This window comes from Acipenser ruthenus, chromosome 19 (assembly GCF_902713425.1).
Source record: "Acipenser ruthenus chromosome 19, fAciRut3.2 maternal haplotype, whole genome shotgun sequence".
NCBI classification, from domain to species: domain Eukaryota; kingdom Metazoa; phylum Chordata; class Actinopteri; order Acipenseriformes; family Acipenseridae; genus Acipenser; species Acipenser ruthenus.
Window position 1 is genome coordinate 32517067 of NC_081207.1, and position 13552 is coordinate 32530618.

General features: G+C 46.8%; 1 protein-coding gene across 2 annotated transcripts in view; it reads left to right on the forward strand.

Moving 5' to 3' along the window:
- The window catches only part of znf423 (zinc finger protein 423), a 109985-nt gene that overhangs the window by 40109 nt on the left and 56324 nt on the right, over positions 1–13552 (forward strand). For both annotated transcript variants that reach the window (XM_058992897.1, XM_034041181.3), the window contains exon 4: positions 9919–13157. In XM_058992897.1, the coding sequence (XP_058848880.1) occupies positions 9919–13157 (3239 nt within the window). The remainder of the gene's footprint in view (positions 1–9918; positions 13158–13552) is intronic.

Below are 13552 nucleotides of genomic sequence, written 5' to 3' on the forward strand. Positions count from 1 at the left end.
TGTTTTGTTGCTGCTGTTCTGTGAAATAAATGTAAGCAGGCCACAGGAGGTCAGCGTGGAACAGAGTGAGACAGAAGAAATTACAGCAGGAGAAGAAAGGTTGGAGTTATTGCCGGGGTGCATGCTTTTCCATTTGGGCGCGGAGGAGAGGTTTTAAAATGGCTTGGAGATGTACGGTGGCCTCCAAGGACCTTTTTAACGAAACTGCAACCCATGGAGCAAGTTCTTGTTTGAGATTTATTAGCACATGTTGTAATTACTGCTGATTTTATTATGTAAATGAAGTGCCTGCTTGCTTCAGATTGATTAGCAGACTCCCAAATTCACCAACTAGATTACTCTGCAAGGTGTTCCTACGCCAGGCTTAACTGCACAGTCCCCAGTCCAGGCTTAACTGCACAGTCCCCAGTCCAGGATTAACTGCACAGTCCCCAGTCCAAGTTGCTGCAATGCTTCTTGATATTCTAATCATGATGTGTAAGAGATGCTTCCAGAACGCTTGGTGCAGGGCTCTGGTTTTATGAGGTATACGTTGGTTTGGATGTGTTTTTTTTTTTTTTTTGTAACTGTTAACAATCTACCTGTAATGATCCGTAATGATACGTTTTTGTATATTCCAATCCATCGTTCCTTTTGAAATCCCACTAAACAGTTCCTAATGCACATACAGTATCTTGTTTTTAAGGAGGGATTTTACGGGTAATTAAAAATACAGCAAGCTTCACCACGGACATGTTAATGTGAATTTCTACCTTTTAAGTGAATCGGCTCCTACCATGAACAATTCCTGTCTGAACCAGTACCACTGCTTTGCAAACAGAACATTCATTGTAAAATGGAGTTTCTTTTATTTGTTTCATTTGGAGGATGAACAGGGCTTGTTTGCCCTCGCTCAGTAAACCTGCATGCTATGGAAAGTGCAAAGTGCCTTTCTCTCCGTCTTTCCTGTTGAAATGTGTGGACTGAAATGTTCTTCCCAAAACTGTGAACAAACAGTGCAGCGTGTTGCCATGCTCCACGTGGCTCCATTCATTCTTTTAGAATTGGAAGTAATGTTGATATTTAATAACACATAAAAGCAGCAGCTCCTATCTCAATTCTGCCTCTTTTTTATTTTTTTTTATTTAAAAAAATAAAAAGGAAAAAAATTGGGTAGTGTTAGTGGGAGGGGGCTTGTGTTTGAAGTTAAATCGCGCCTCTACTTATGTCCGGTCCCTTAGCAATCCTTTTTTTCTGCTGCTGAGCTCAAACAGCCAGTGGCCAAGTTTGATCTGCTGCCCCCATGGTGCACTGCCCTATGTGAACTCTGAGGATTTGAAAAAAAAAAGAAAGAAAGAAAGAAATCCAGAGCCTGCGAAAATGAGACGGCCTGGGGGTCAGACTGATCTCTGGGGTGCCACCAGGAGAACTTCGCAACAAAAGTATTTTTTTTTTTTTTTTTTTTCTCCAGGCATTCGCTGCAGACAACAATCCCCTCGGCCGCGGGGGGGACCCGCACAGCCTGGAAGCCTTATTGGCAGAAACGTGGGAGGGAGGGTTTGATGGGAACTGGCACTGTTCATTAGACAGGGAGCAGGGGAGCAAAAGCAACGCAGGAACCAAGAGATTTCCAAACTTTTTTTTTTTTTTCCTGCAGACCCTTCGTTTCGCTCAAGCCACATGACTGGCGGATGTCGAGAGTAATTAAAGGGACCCCCTGGCTCTTTCACTTTCCCGGCCTGTTTCTTTGATCTGTTTCATGTTGGGCAGCTATTTTTTTTTTTTTTTTGTCTTTCTCTTTTCAGCGCAACCTTTTGTGTCAGCGCCTGTGTTTCTTTTTTTTAATGCAGGCATATTTTAAACAGTTTTTTTGTATGTTTTGTATGGAGGGGGCACACTGGTTCTGTTATCTTTTTAAGCAAACAAGCTGTGTGTGGTGGTGGTGGTGGTGTTGTTGTGTTTTTTGTTTTAATGGACAGGTTTGCAATATCCTTGCCTGAGGATACAATACAGATCCGTTGTGTGAGAACCCTCTGACTTGTCAGATCTTGTCCTCACCGCTGAGGAAGAGGAGGGCCACGCCACCTTGCAGCTAACGGGTTAACTGCACTGCTGGTCTAGTTTTTATATCCACTTTGAATTGCATCTGAGAGTAGCATTGCTTAGGCGTTCTGAATCGGGTCGCATTCAGAGTGTAACTCTCCCTGAAGTCTACTCCTGCTTCACAAGCAGCACGTGACTCGGCTGTGCTGCTGCTGCTGTGGAACCCCCATGCACTGTACTGCAGTGCAATGAAAGCGCGACTCCGAGAAAACAAATTCATAGCCAGCTGATTCTCACGGCTTCAGACGGCCGCGACATTATTTTCTCGCCCCCGCTCCTTGAGTGTTGATATTTTGTTGGGTATGATTGCAGTTGTGGCACTAAACCCAGCTGTGCCCTAAGGCAGAGAGCCTGGTCCTCTAGATGTGATGACATCCTGCTTGCGTGACGTAGCACGTGGTTTACAGCAATGAGAACAGTTCCAGTGAATGTAAAGGAAGCAGTCAGCCCAGCACGAGGAATGGTTGAAGGCAGTTCTTGAGGTGTTGTGTGTTCTGCTTCTCGGTTTGTTTGGCAAGGGAGAAAAGTGTCCCTAACATTTCTTTAGTGTTGGTGGCTCTACCCCACTGTCCCACCAGACAAACGCAATGAAAAAGGAGAACTCTAGGTTGTTATTTCCATGACAAAGCAAAAGGAAATGAACTGACTTCTTTCTGCTCGATTTGAAACGGCCCCTTTTGCTGTAGATGCAATTCCTGTGGTGCAGCAGCATTGCCCAGGTGGATGGACATTTTAATACTGTGTAATTATCGGGCAATTATTTTGTAACGCGGTGTCCAGGTGTTTGCGCATGTTGTGTTCTCTCTGACGACTAACTTGATAGAGATTCTTTTTTGTTTTGTTCTGAAAAGCATTCTGGAAATTCTAGAGGGTTCTAGAAGAAAAAGCATTTCTCAGAGCAGCTCTCACAGCACCTGTGCTGTTAAAACGGGATCTTGCTCTTGTGCTGGGAGCACTGCATTGACACCGAATATTTTCACTAAAATATTGGTGTTGTCTTTTTCTATTCTGAATGTGTTGCTTGCATAAAAAAAAAAACACCACGTCCTGCAAACCATTTCAATCTTCCATCCAGATAATTAGGAGTGTGTCTATTCAACTGTCGTCCCTGCTTGTGTCAAACATGGGAGATTTCCCAGCTTCAGTCTGCTGCACTCTGTAACAGGCTGAGTGGATGGTTTGCAGGAGATTGGAATACCTTTTAAACAGCTGCTAGGCTCTCCATGAAACTTGCACATCAAATAAACTTTTTATGATGTACAAACAAGTGTATGAAACTGACGATTCTTCATCGGTAGCAGTGGGATGGAGGCGTGTGTGTGTGTGTGCGTGCGTGCGTCTTTCTCTGTTTTGAACCTCCTGCTGTAATAAGCACTGCTTCCCTTCCACTGACAGATATGACATCTGTTTACTGTCCTGCAGAGGGGTGTGGAAAGCTGTCCTCTGGTGCTGATTTTGTAAATAATCAGAAGTTTAAATGGCAGGTTGGATTTAGAAATCGGAAGTTCTCATTAAACGGCCCGCAGTGAGGGAGCTTAATAGAGAGGACAAAAAAAAAAAAAAGTTCTGCTGTGTACATTCACAAAACATACATAGATTTCTTTGTAGCAGTCTGTTCCTGCAAAACAAAAATGGTGATGGTGTAATTTTGACAATCTCTAAATTCTTCTCGTTGCATTTCTGCTACTAATTGAGTGTTTAAAAATCCTGAATGAGCAATTGGTACATGTAGCACCATCCAACAAGGACTGGGGCGAAGGGTTGTTGAAAGCGCAATTCTTTATTGAGTCACCTATTCTGTGGGATTCTGTACCCTACATATTCAAATTGGTGTCCCAAAATGTGTGGTATCCCGCTTGCAGATTGTTCAGAATACAGCTGATAGAATTCTGACTAAAACCAGGAAAAGTGAACATGTTACCCCTGTTTTAACCTCTTTATACTATAGAATTGATTTTGCTGTTAACTTACAAGGCCCTGAGTGGATTAGCACCTAGTTATTTGCAAGAGTTCGTGACCCCATATCTTCAAACCCCACTCTGAGATCACAGGATGCAGGGCTGCTGGTTATTCCTAGGGTCAACAAAAGCAACACGGGAGGTAGGGCTTTTTCTTGTAGAGCTAAATTATGGAATGCTCTGCAAGTTTGTCAGGGAAGCTGGGACCATTACAGTTTAAGTCAAGACTAAACACACTTTTATAAAATGGCTTTCTTATCTTAGTGGGTTTTAATGTAACTTTAAAATGGCTGCTTTTGTATTGTGTGTATACTGTTATTTAAATGGTCTGACTGTGGCAGTTGTATGTGTGACATGCTATACAAATGTATTGTGGTTTGTTCTTGTTTTCTGCTCTGTAGTGTACAGTGCTTTGCGATACTTTTATATAAAAAGCACTATATAAATGCAATAAATAAAATAAATAAATTAACATGTGCAGTTTGCTTAGGGAAGTACAATTCGCATGAACGAGTTTCATAGAAAGATCCTTTAAGGCTTCCCTAATAAAACCAGGTGCTCTCTCTGTAACATGCTGTTTGAAAGGCGTTAATGACTTTCTCTTCTCCTGCTTCGTTCGTAATTCTTCTTTTGTTTTGCTGCAATGGCCCTGGCCCAGGTGTTCGATTCTGTCCACAAATGGGCCCCTGGGAAATGCTTCTCCCCGTGGAGCAAGTGCTCTGTAAATACCCGTGCCAGATTGCTGGGGCCTCTCTCCCAGGGGTGTGGAGCAGAGCAGAGGAGAGCTCCCCCGTCATGACTCTCCTCCCAGCCCTGCCCAACAGCTCTGGCCCAGGTTCTTTTTGTTTTATATTAAAGGCTGTGTTACACTGCTGGCATTACTTATTTAAAGGCCTGTGGAGGTGGGAGAAGAGGGGGGAGGGAAGGCAGAAGTGTTTTGGCTGAACAAAAGAAGATAAGCACCCAGCCCCACTCTGCAGTCATCGGGATTCGGTGACAAACAGGCTGGGTTTAATCCATTCAAACGAACTGTGTTCTGAGCTCAAGGACCACGCAGCCCAGTGTGTCCGATACACCCCAGCGCCAGTGTCTACCTCTTTAGGAAAGACAACCAAGACATCAGACTGGGGTCCCTATTTATAAACTAAATAAACGCACACGAATGCAAACTTCATGAAATGCCTGTCCTGTGCTCTCTGCTGATCCAATTGATCTGACACAAAGAAGATCATCTCTTAATATTCCTTTTATAATCTCTGCATTCCAGCCTGCGCACAGGGAATGTTACTTCACACTAACTAATGTGTGGTGAAGAGAACAAACCGCTTGTTATTCCTGAATCGATGCAGACAGCTGAACGCATTCAGACTCTAGCTGTATTCAGTATGAAGGACATGCAGTAAAGCATGTGGATAGCCGCTGCACTCGCCACTGTCTTTTTAGTGCCCCCTAGTCTCTTGAACTTTGAGAGAAGGTGTGTTTTTTTTTTTTTTTTTCTCCCAGTGCTTGCAGAATGTTAATTAAAGAGCATTCCAGAGTGGTGAAAAAACTGAAGTCTGTGATTTTCTTAAACCCAATATTTCATTATAAGCAGATCAAAGCAGACATGGAGGTCTGCAGTACAGCAGAACATGAGTAGGATGTTCTGTACAGTTCTATTTGAAAGATCTGAGTGTGTACAGTACTTCTGTACTTGTGAGCCGCGTTCACCGTGACCCAAGGTATTGTACTCCCGATGTGAACCAGAGCAAACGCCAAGGCTGCTCCAGGCCGGGTCGAACTCCAATCCAGATCCAGCCACCTGCAAACAAAAATCTGCACGGAGTACTTTTAAAAAGGGCCTTCCTAGCCTTCTCAGAGGCCATGCCATTAATCAGTGGGGAAATTTTTAAAAAAAAAGGTGTTCTTTATGAGGCCCTGACAGACTCCACTGGGCCTGCTGAAACCCCCCTTCGCACAGCGCTGGGTTTACCTGACCGCTCTTGTCCTGGAATCGGAAGCCACCAGTGTTGAGTAGCGATGTGTCTGTGTCCCCACAGGAGTGGATGGAGGGTTAGCGTGCGTCTTTCCTCACAGCTGCAGAATGCAGCGCTCGAGGTAACACACTGATTCATGGTGTACAACCAGACACGCTCCTGCAGGAATTAGCAAACAGCTGTTTCTCCTTTTTACTTCCGAACTGCACACAAAGGGACACGCCTTCGCTCTTTTCAATTATAATGAATTTTAATCACTACTACAGGTGACAAAAGAATGCTGAAACAAGCTTGTGTCTCGTGGAAGAAATAAGAGTGCCAGATGCCAAGAGTTGTTTCCAGCCTGTGATTAAAAGCATTGTTTTGGTACACTTCACAGGTAATTAGGGTGCAGCTGTTTCAAGTCCCAGTTCCACACAGCACAGATGAAGATTTGTTCCTCTTCTGTTACAGAGCCGCGCAGAAGGAAATACAGGCTACAGCAACACACCCTGTTAGCACTCTCCTCGCCAAAAGCACTGGAAATACACTTGCGTTTTCTTTCCTTCTTCACATTATACAGTTTTGGCCCAGATTGGCTTAATCTTTATCCTTTGGATAATCCTTATTCTCATGGCAGAAAGGACTTGTTGTTTGGTAGCACTGGATAGAGGAAAAGCACTGCAGTGTCTGTGCCTGTCCAACCCAATCCTTCACCCTTTGAGACGTCCCGGTCCATGCTCAGGTCCTGCTATTGGCCTCACTGCTAAAACAATGCATGTTGATGCCAGCTGTGTCTGCTACAGACTTTTGTTAGCTGATATTAAATCCAGTCGGACTCTGTTTGGTTCACTTTGTGGATCTACACAGTTACATCTGTTGGAGATTTAATTTGTTTTTGGTTTTTTTTTGTTAAAAAAGCACTCCTCTTTATCAACAGCTCTTTGCACCGCACCATTTATAAACACCATGTTGACCACTTTACGCCTTTACTTCTAATTTGTTTGACTTTGACAAGACTTTTTGAGTCTTTTCAAGCAAGAATTTGCAGAGATTGCGTATGGTTTAGAATTACTTCACGCTGTATACCACCACTGGAGTTACTGCAAGGGTTTCTCCAGCTGGACCTTGTTGCTGAATGCGTAACCGCTTGATCCCAGGCTGCCCTGCCCTCCTATTCCACCACAGGAGACGAGTCGATGTTTAGAGCCGATTGTGACAGCCGAATGTTACAGTGATCTGGTAGAGAAAGTGGAAACGGGCTAAAACTAATCTAGCTGAGTAGATGATCTATACAGGGGTCTACAATCCTGGTCCTGGAGGGCCGGTGTCCCCCCTGGTTTTTGTTCTAACTGTACCCTAAATTACTTAATTGGACCAATTAAGTAATTTAGGGTACAGTTGGAACAAAAAGCAGGCAGGACACTGGCCCTCCAGGACCAGGATTGGAGACCCCTGATCTACAGCTTTTTTAGAGACCCCTCTGCAGCACCAGAGCTTCCCTCTCCCTCTCACACTTGCTCTCGTATTCCTCTCTCTCTCTCTCTCTCGCTCCCTCTTGCTCTCGCTCTCGCGCTCCCTCTCGCTCTCGTTTTCCCTCTCGTTGTGCTGTTGCGCTGGGTTCCTGGTGCAGGGACAGGTTTCTGGAAGCCACTCCCTGCTGTTTCTCTTACCGGCTGGGAGAGCTCCGGGAGGCTGACTGAGAGGTGCGAAGAGTAAATGATAACGTGCACTGTGCCGTTGAGCCACTAACAGGTGAGAAAGCTGCGCTAGCACCTCCATAGGAAAGGGATTCGAGAATACAAAGCAGCACCTTCGCTAATGGGAATAGAATGGAATGAGAGAGACAGAGGCTGGCAGATATCATTATCAGATACAATACATGGGAAATACGAGTGATTTCATTTAAACAGCTCTGCACAGACAGACTTGGGTACATGCAAGATGCATGTTTTCCTATAGTTTAATATCTACCACAATTATCTGGGTAGTTAGAACATATTTCGGGTATATTCTTGGATTTTCAATTTTAAAGGCTTACAAAAAAGAAATTTGTTTGAAGAGACTTTGTGTTGAAGGTGAATAGTGAGCTCCCTGAATGAGGCTGTGTTTCTTCATTAGTACACAGTGAAGCGCTCCACTGAGTCTGGGACTAAAGGTTTCCTGAAAGGAAGCAGAGATGGTATCTGCTTCCTCCAGGATCCTGTATAAGGTGTTCACAGCAGTATTTCCTAATCTTAATAATTACATGCACACTGCCACTAGGATGTTCGGCTATTTCCATAGCAGCCAGCTTGAGTTGCTGAGTGAAGTGGAGAGCCAGCCTGCGCTGGAAGAGGTTTAGAGGAACAGACTCTGAGGTTCAATCAGGCGTTTCTAAGTGAACAAACCTTTGGCATGCATTATTCCCTTGAACTTCAATACAGGAGGCTGTGGTGAGACTGGTCAGGCTCTTCAGAAATACAAATCCAATGCCCCAATTAATACATTAGCAGTGACAGGGTGCTGTGCTTTCCCCGGCTGTGAATGACAGTTGCCATCTCTCTGTACAGCAGCCCCTTGGGTGTTGAGCAGGGGCTCAGGGTGAAGGTCGCCGGCTGGAAATTACATGGCTCATGTCTGTTAATTTGGAAACGATTCCCGGGTTCAAAAGAGATAAAAGCAGGATCGGAATGATCCTGACGTGTTTGCGAGTGGATTCTGAGCTCTGCTGGTTTTTTTCTCCATTTCTTTCTAATTTAACTTTTTCATTGAATTTTCTTACACATTTAATACTCTTGCCAAGCCCCAGTGGACAGATGACAAAAGCTCTCTAAAAGCCATGTGATCTTCCATTTCAGAACAGCCCCTCTTCAGTGGATTAGCCATTTTTAATGACTATAATCTCCGTCTTTTTCAAAAGTGATTTTTCACATTCTGTTGCATTCAGAGGATTTCATTAGCATTAATAGATTTATAATTCGAAGAATGACCAGTCGTGCCAGGTTTTTTTTTCCCCTTTTCAAAATATAAGCAAACGTCTTTATTCCATTATCTGACGAAAAAGGGCTGTACGCATTTGAGGAGCATGATTTTTAAAACCTTCTTCACCAAATGTGCAATTATTTATTTTGTATGATCTTTAAGATGTGCTGCTACTGATGCTGCTGCTGCCTTTATTACATGGATCTCATGACGGTGAACTCCGGTCCTGGGAGAATGCTCGTTTACCAATCATGTGCTGTTGCTCAAGAAGGAAATGTTTTGAATGGCTGCAGTAGGCTAGACTCTTCAGTGGTGTGTGTGTGTGTGTGTGTAGTTTCTTGTGCTAGGTACAGGCCTGATGTCTGGTTTTGTGGAGGATTTGTTACAGTGCTTGTAATGAAGATTAGAATAATAAGTGATGATTTCCCTGCAATAACACTTGCAGTACGGTGGCCTGTTCCATTTATCATGATGAGAAAAATATAAATACCCCCCCCCCACTCTGCTTTTCAGTATTCCTTTGATAAAAGAAGGATGACGTCTTTAATTCTTCATGTAAATAAAAGCCGTTCTTCATAAATCACACACACGTGTAAATCAATTATTATATAGATTCCCACTTAATATATTTGCAATCCAAAAGCCATAAAGCATGGGCCATGTGCATTAGCAGTTCCTCAGATACTGAACCATAACAGAAGCATTTGTTTTTCTTTCGTGATGAACCCAACATCTGTAATGTTTAACCCACACAAAGGTCTCCAGTACTGCGTTTCCTTGTTCATTCTGATAAGATGCTCATCCATGTGTTATCGTATTGCCATCCAAGAAAGAAAACTGATTCTATTCTTGGAGGTTGGTGGATACAAGACATAAAAAACATGTGTCCTTATTTGACAGGCACTGAGAGAATTTATTTTTTCTCTCTTAGTTAATTTGCCCTCTTTTCTTGGTTGCAGATGGTGATGACGACCCTCAGCTCTCCTGGGGGGCTTCCTCGCCCTCCTGCAAAGATGTGGCATCGCCCTCCCAGATGCTCGGGGACGGGTGTGACCTGGGCATGGGGGATGAGGAAGGGGGCACGGGCTTGCCCTATCCGTGCCAGTTCTGCGACAAGTCCTTCAGCCGCCTGAGCTACCTGAAGCGTCACGAGCAGATCCACAGCGACAAGCTGCCCTTCAAGTGCACCTACTGCAGCCGGCTGTTCAAGCACAAGCGGAGCCGAGACCGCCACGTCAAGCTGCACACCGGGGACAAGAAGTACCACTGCCACGAGTGCGAGGCCGCCTTCTCACGCAGCGACCACCTCAAGATCCACCTGAAGACCCACAGCTCCAGCAAGCCCTTCAAGTGCACTGTGTGCAAGAGGGGCTTCTCCTCCACCAGCTCCCTGCAGAGCCACATGCAGGCCCACAAGAAGAACAAGGAACACGTGGAGCGGGCCGAGAAGGACGTCAACATGAAGGATGACTTCTTCATGTGCGACTACTGCGAGGAGACCTTCAGCCAGACGGACGAGCTGGAGAAGCACGTGCTGGACCACCACCCCCAGCTCTCGGAGAAGGCCGACCTGCAGTGCATCCATTGCCCCGAGGTCTTTTCAGACGAGAGCTCCCTGCTCAGTCACATTGACCAAACGCACGCCAACAAGAAGCACAAGTGCCCCATGTGCCCGGAACAGTTCTCCTCTGTGGAGGATGTCTACTGCCACCTGGACAGCCACAGGCAGCCAGACTCCAGCAACCACAGTATCAGCCCCGACCCTATGCTGGGCAGTGTGGCTTCCATGAGCAGCGCCACACCGGATTCCAGCGCGTCTGTGGAAAGAGGGTCCACTCCCGACTCCACCTTGAAACCTTCCAGAGCAGCCAGGAAGCTGGCCTCAGGTGAACAGGAGGAGAGCCTAACCTGGCCGACTAAGATCACCTACAGCTGCCCCTATTGCTCCAAGCGGGACTTCAACAGCCTGGCTGTCCTGGAGATCCACCTCAAGACCATCCATGCCGATAAGCCCCAGCAGAGCCACACATGCCAGATCTGCCTGGACTCGCTGCCCACCCTGTACAACCTGAACGAGCACGTCCGTAAAGCCCACCGCACCAGCAACGCCTTCCCTGTGCTGCAGTTCAGCAATGTCTCTGCCTTTCACTGCAACTACTGCCCAGAGACCTTCGCTGACATCAACAGCTTGCAGGAGCACATCCGGGTGACCCACTGCATCCCTAGCTCTGCCACCACCCTGGAGGGGAACCACGCTTTTTTCTGCAATCAGTGTTCCATGGGCTTCCTGACAGAGTCCTCCCTCACGGAGCACATCCAGCAAATCCACTGCAACGTGGGCAGCTCCAAGCTGGAGTCGCCAGTTATTCAGCCTTCACAGTCCTTCATGGAGGTCTACTCCTGTCCTTACTGCACCAACTCGCCCATCTTTGGTTCCATCCTGAAGCTCACGAAGCACATCAAGGAGAACCACAAGAACATCCCGCTGGCCAGCAACAAGAGGACAAAGGCGGAACACAGCCCGGTGTCATCGGATGTGGAGGTGTCCTCTCCGAAGAGGCAGAGGCTGGGAGTTAATGCCACCCCGAAATCCAATGGGGAGTACCCGTGCAACCAGTGTGATCTCAAGTTTGCCACCTTCGATGGCTTCCAGACTCACTTGAAGTCTCACCTGGAGTTACTCCTGAGGAAGCAGTCCTGCCCCCAGTGTAAAGAGGACTTCGACTCCCAAGAGTCTTTGCTCCAGCACCTGACAGTCCACTACATGACCACGTCCACCCATTACTTCTGCGAGAGCTGCGACAAGCAGTTCTCCTCAGTGGACGATCTGCAGAAGCACCTGCTGGACATGCACACCTTCGTCCTGTACCACTGCACCCTTTGCCAAGAGGTCTTTGACTCTAAGGTCTCCATCCAGGTGCACTTGGCTGTGAAGCACAGCAACGAGAAGAAGATGTACCGGTGCACGGCCTGCAATTGGGACTTCCGCAAAGAGACAGACCTCCAGCTGCACGTCAAGCACAGCCACCTGGGCAACCTGACCAAGGCCCGCAAGTGCATCTTCTGCGGGGAGATGTTTGGCACCGAGGTGGAACTGCAGTGCCACATCACCACTCACAGCAAGAAGTACAACTGCAGGTTTTGCAGCAAGGCCTTCAACGCCATCACCCTCCTGGAAAAGCACCTGCGGGAGAAGCACTGCGTCTTTGAGAACAGCAACAGCCAGAATGGCACCCCTAATGGAGTGCCCCCTGTCAGCAAGAGGACAGAGGCTGCAGACCTCCAGAACATGCTGATGAAGAGCCAGGAGACGGCTAATAGCCACGAAGCCAGCGAGGACGACGTGGACGCCTCTGAGCCCATGTATGGCTGTGACATCTGCGGGGCCGCTTACACCATGGAGGCCCTGCTTCAGAACCACAGACTGCGGGATCACAACATCCAGCCTGGAGAAGACGACTGCAGGAGGAAGAAAGCGGAGTTCATCAAAGGGAACCACAAGTGCAACATTTGCTCCAGGACATTTTTCTCAGAGAATGGCCTCAGGGAGCATGTGCAGACTCACCGAGGCCCTGCCAAGCATTACATGTGCCCTATTTGCGGGGAGCGTTTCCCTTCCCTCCTCACGCTCACGGAACACAAGGTGACCCACAGCAAGAGCCTGGACACTGGCACCTGTCGCATCTGCAAGATGCCCCTCCAAAGCGAGGAGGAGTTCATAGAGCACTGCCAGATGCACCCGGACCTCCGCAATTCCCTCACAGGCTTCCGGTGTGTGGTGTGCATGCAGACGGTTACCTCCACCCTGGAGCTGAAGATCCACGGCACCTTCCACATGCAGAAGCTGGCGAGCAGTTCTGCCTCCTCGTCTCCCAACGGACAACTCCAGAAGCTCTACAAGTGTGCTCTGTGCTTGAAGGAGTTCAAGAACAAACAGGACTTGGTCAAACTTGATGTCAATGGCCTGCCCTACGGCCTGTGCGCTGGCTGCATGAACAGAGGCACTAATGGACAATCGTCAAGCGGAACCCTGCAGGAGCCCAGCGAAAAGCCTGTCGCCGGACTCCGGTGCCCGGAGTGTGCAGTCAAGTTTGAAACACTAGAAGACTTGGAGAGCCACATCCAGCTGGATCACCGGGAGATGACCCCTGAAACTAGCAGCCAAAAGAAGGTTCCTGAGGCCTCCCCAGCCCCTAAAGTGAGTACACAACCTCCAAGTGATTCATAAAATGTGTAAAAGTCATTACTGAAGCAACATCCTAGGGGTGTGCTGATACTTGGACTCGGAATTGCCTTTATCGGCGTGTGTTTAAATAAATACATTCATTCACGTGCTGATTTCAAAACAAGATAATGTGTCCTGCCCTTTTGCACTACACCGGAGTATCAATCAATGGTAATTAACTTCCACATTGAGTGTTTTTAAAAGCGGTTTGGAAGTGAATTTTCCTCTCAACCGGGGCGCTGATATGTTTACTGTCATACCGAGGCTGTAAGTCATTGCCTTTTGATTGGTACTACAACTTCCCTTCAGGTTTTGAAGTCTTCTGGGGTGGGAGGAATTTGATTAAACTAAAATAGATCTTGAATTAA